The 3,653-nt window shown below is 43.1% G+C and overlaps 1 protein-coding gene across 1 annotated transcript; it reads left to right on the top strand.

Moving 5' to 3' along the window:
- Positions 1–1,737: 1,737 nt before the first annotated feature.
- LOC108378028 (phospholipase B1, membrane-associated) lies at positions 1,738–3,068 on the top strand. Its single transcript, XM_017634325.1, has one exon. The coding sequence runs from the start codon at positions 1,824–1,826 to the stop codon at positions 3,066–3,068; it is 1,245 nt and encodes a 414-aa protein (XP_017489814.1). The 5' UTR covers positions 1,738–1,823.
- Positions 3,069–3,653: the final 585 nt, after the last annotated feature.

The following is a 3,653-nucleotide window of genomic DNA, read 5'->3' as shown; positions in this document are numbered from 1 at the left end:
GGGAGCTTCGATATGTAAAACTCAAACAGAAGATGTCCACCAACATGCTGTGCGCTTCGAAGTTTTATTTCGAAACGGTACTGACAATTTCCGACAATCGCAGCGCGCCTACAAAACGATAGAGAGAAGGTCTCAATGTCTTCTAGTAGCGTGGAGTGGCAGATGGTGTAAAGCTCCTGTTAAAGTCCAACGCAACCAGAAGGTTCTCTCACAAAGGTGGTTCCGATTATGTCCAAGGGTGGATAACCCGTTTGTTTAGGGCGCTAGGTTAGACGGTGGTGCTGTGTAATTTTTGGAAGCCATCCTGATGCTTCGCCTCAAGTGTCTTCATTAGCAGAAAATCAGTGTTATAAGGTCTCCCTTTGTTGGCAGGCTTCCTCTGCTTTAGCAGTGGCATCACTCCTTGATTTACACAAATCCGGAGTCAATGATCTTTGTAAGGTAGTCAGTCTACATCGGCCTGGTGTAATTTTTTCAAGCATCAGAATGAATATTCCGAGTGGAAAAATAGCTTTAGAGGCTTTTTCCTTTCCGTGGCGCGGCGTGGTTTTTGAAAATTTGTGCAGCCTTCTGACAACCCCAGGTTTGGTCTAAGCCACCGAAGGATAAAGTGTGACTTGTCGGCTGAAGTGGCTCAGTGTGTCACTTGGACATGACATTACGGTTAAACAAAGTTTACTCACCACACGAGAGGTGAGGCTCCAGGACTTCAAGGGTTACTGTGCTTTTTCCGCAGGTGTTGGTTTACTAGTTGTTTTATAGCTCGTTTTAAGTATNCCACTCCTTGATTTGCAAAAATCCGGAGTCAATGATTTTTGTAAGGTAGTCAGTCTACATCGGCCTGGTGTAATTTTTTCAAGCATCAGAATGAATATTCCGAGTGGAAAAATAGCTTTAGAGGCTTTTGCCTTTCCGTGGCGCGACGTGGTTTTTGAAAGTTTGTGCAGCCTTCTGACAACCCCAGGTTTGGTCTAAGCCACCGAAGGATAAAGTGTGACTTGTCGGCTGAAGTGGCTCAGTCTGTCACTTGGCCGGGTTGGACATGAGATTACGGTTAAACAAAGTTTACTCACCGCACGAGAGGTGAGGCTCCAGGACTTCAAGGGTTACTCTGCTTTTCCGCAGGTGTTGGTTTACTAGTTGTTTTATAGCTCGTTTTAAGTATTGTACTACACTAAATTTCAACCTTTTTTGTTAAAGCAAGCAACCTGCGGGGGTAGTGAAAAAAAAAATGTACTCCAGATTTTGTGGCGATGTCGTATCTAGCAATAAGGTCTAGAAAGACTTTTCAGAACGTTATACTTTATCATTTAATATGAATGAATATATTTCATGCCTTTGTGACGCAAATTTTAACCAGTTTTTGACAAAATTTTTTTTTCATCGAAAAGATACTACAGCATCCCCCGGTTAATTGGGCATGAGAAATTCACCATTTTTCGTTAAAATATTTGCAAAACAATTAGCTAGGACTTGTTCTATTGAAGAGTGCTTTTTTAACACAGTTAATAGTTAAAAAAAGCAGCGCAACTATTTAAGTTAGAGCCCATTAGCCGTGGTATACTGTACCTAAAACTATTCCTCCAATCCAGCTAAGACCATCATATAAATTCTAATAAATAAAATAAAACTAAATCATATCAATTAATGAAGTAAAAAATGACGTCCCTCCTACGTACGCCCGCTTATTTGGTCCTATTGGTGCTCTGCACGCTCTACTACTACGTACGCCCGCTTATTTGGTCCTATTGGTGCTCTGCACGCTCTACTTGCAAACCACCGCGCAGCGTTTCGACTTTTTACGACGCCTACGACAAAAGAAAATGGACAGATTTTGGGCTCAGTTCATTGGGCAACGCACCATTGATGATCTGCATGAAGCAGAGAAAGGCAATGTACTCACTACTGATTTGGATAAAATGCGTAATTTCTTCGTTATTATGCGTCGCTTTTCCATGCAGCGCACAGACATGGACGCGTTGTTTGAGAAGAATCGCGCAGAGGGCAAAATGCAACGCGTCGTACCGTTGGATCAACCCTTCCCTTGCGATCTCAGCTATGCCCGCTCCACATTCCCACCCACTTCGGTTCATCAGCTGCGACCGGGCGACATCGATGTGATTGCCTGCATTGGGGATTCACTTTCAGCCGGTAATGGCATTATGTCGGATCGTGTGTTGCACATTTTAAATGAATTCCGCGCATTCTCCTTCTCTGGCGGCGGTTATGGCGATTGGCGCACATATCTAACGTTACCCAATATATTGAAAGTATTCAATCCAAACCTCTATGGCTATTCCACCGAAAATGAATTGACTGTGGACAGCACATCGCGCTTAAATATTGCCGAACCGATGATCATGTCACGCGATCTGCCATATCAAGCGCGTGTACTTATCGATCGCATGCGGCACGATCCCAATGTTGATGTGGAGAACCACTGGAAGCTACTAACCATCTTTGTCGGCAACAATGATATTTGCTCCGACATGTGCCACCATAAAAATATGACCGATTTTGTACATCGTCATGAAATGGATATGCGCCGTGCGCTAACTTTACTGCGTGACAATTTGCCGCGAATGCTTGTTAATCTAGTGCCAGTACCCAATATGGTCATCACGCTCTATCCAATGCGCAATGTACCGCTTCGTTGCCTCGCTGTTCATCATCTTGGCTGTCATTGCATTTTCAGCCATTCCATTGGGGAGCGGGAGTTACAACAGGCCTACGATCACATCACACGTTGGCATGAAGTGGATCAGTATGTTGCTCAGTTGCCGGAGTTCCAAACAAATGAGTTTGCTGTGATCTATCATCCCTTCACGGCGCATGTTGTCTCGCCGAGTCTCGAGAATGGTGATACAGATTTGCGCTACTTTGCGAGCGATTGTTTTCACTTCAGTCAGCTTGGACATGCGGCCATGTCAAATTCACTGTGGAATAGCATGATGCAGCCGATGGGACAAAAGCTGCGCGACATGGTGCCAGCATTCAGCAATTTTGAGTGTCCCAGCGAACAGCGGCCGTTTATAGCAACGCTCGGCAATAGCAGGCAGAGGAATTAGTGTAACAGAGGAGAGTATTTTTGCGTTACTTGTTTGTTGTAAATATTTACGTACATTTATGTATACATACATAGATAACCTGTAAGGAAATTAGTTTAAAAAGTTTAATTTTACTAAAATGTAAAATGTATGTACATAAATGAATTTTATCAACTTGAAAATAAAGACAAGATGTTAACAAAAAATTACGTATAACTGAAAATCATATTTTTAACGAATTTCATTTAGCGAGTAAAATTTTCCTTTTCTTGATTGATGCTGTAGCATCGCAACCGATTCTAGCCGAGTACAGAAAACAACGCCAATCGTTTCTCTTCTGAAAATGCCAATTGAAGCCAAGTCCTTCTCCATTTATTCTTTCCAACGCATAGGAGGCCTTCCTCTTCCTCTGTTACCCGCATTGCGACATGCGTTGAATACTTTCAAAGCTAGAACATTTGAATCCATTGGTAAGACATGGTCGAGCCAGCAGAGCGGCACTGTATTTTAACCAGCGGCACTATGTCCAAATCGTTCTAAAGCTCGTAGTGGTCATCGTTCAATAGTCTGCGACATTGCCTACCCAGTCTAAAGTAGCACTCCTTG

Source organism: Rhagoletis zephyria, unplaced genomic scaffold, assembly GCF_001687245.7.
Source record: "Rhagoletis zephyria isolate East Lansing unplaced genomic scaffold, Rhagoletis_zephyria_1.1 Rzeph_scaffold_13194, whole genome shotgun sequence".
Lineage (NCBI taxonomy): Eukaryota > Metazoa > Arthropoda > Insecta > Diptera > Tephritidae > Rhagoletis > Rhagoletis zephyria.
This window is presented reverse-complemented; position numbering and strand designations above follow the sequence as displayed.

Bases quoted from the DNA above. Each gene is read 5' to 3' on its own strand.
- LOC108378028 (XM_017634325.1), top strand. From the start codon at position 1,824: ATGGACAGATTTTGGGCTCAGTTCATTGGGCAACGCACCATTGATGAT.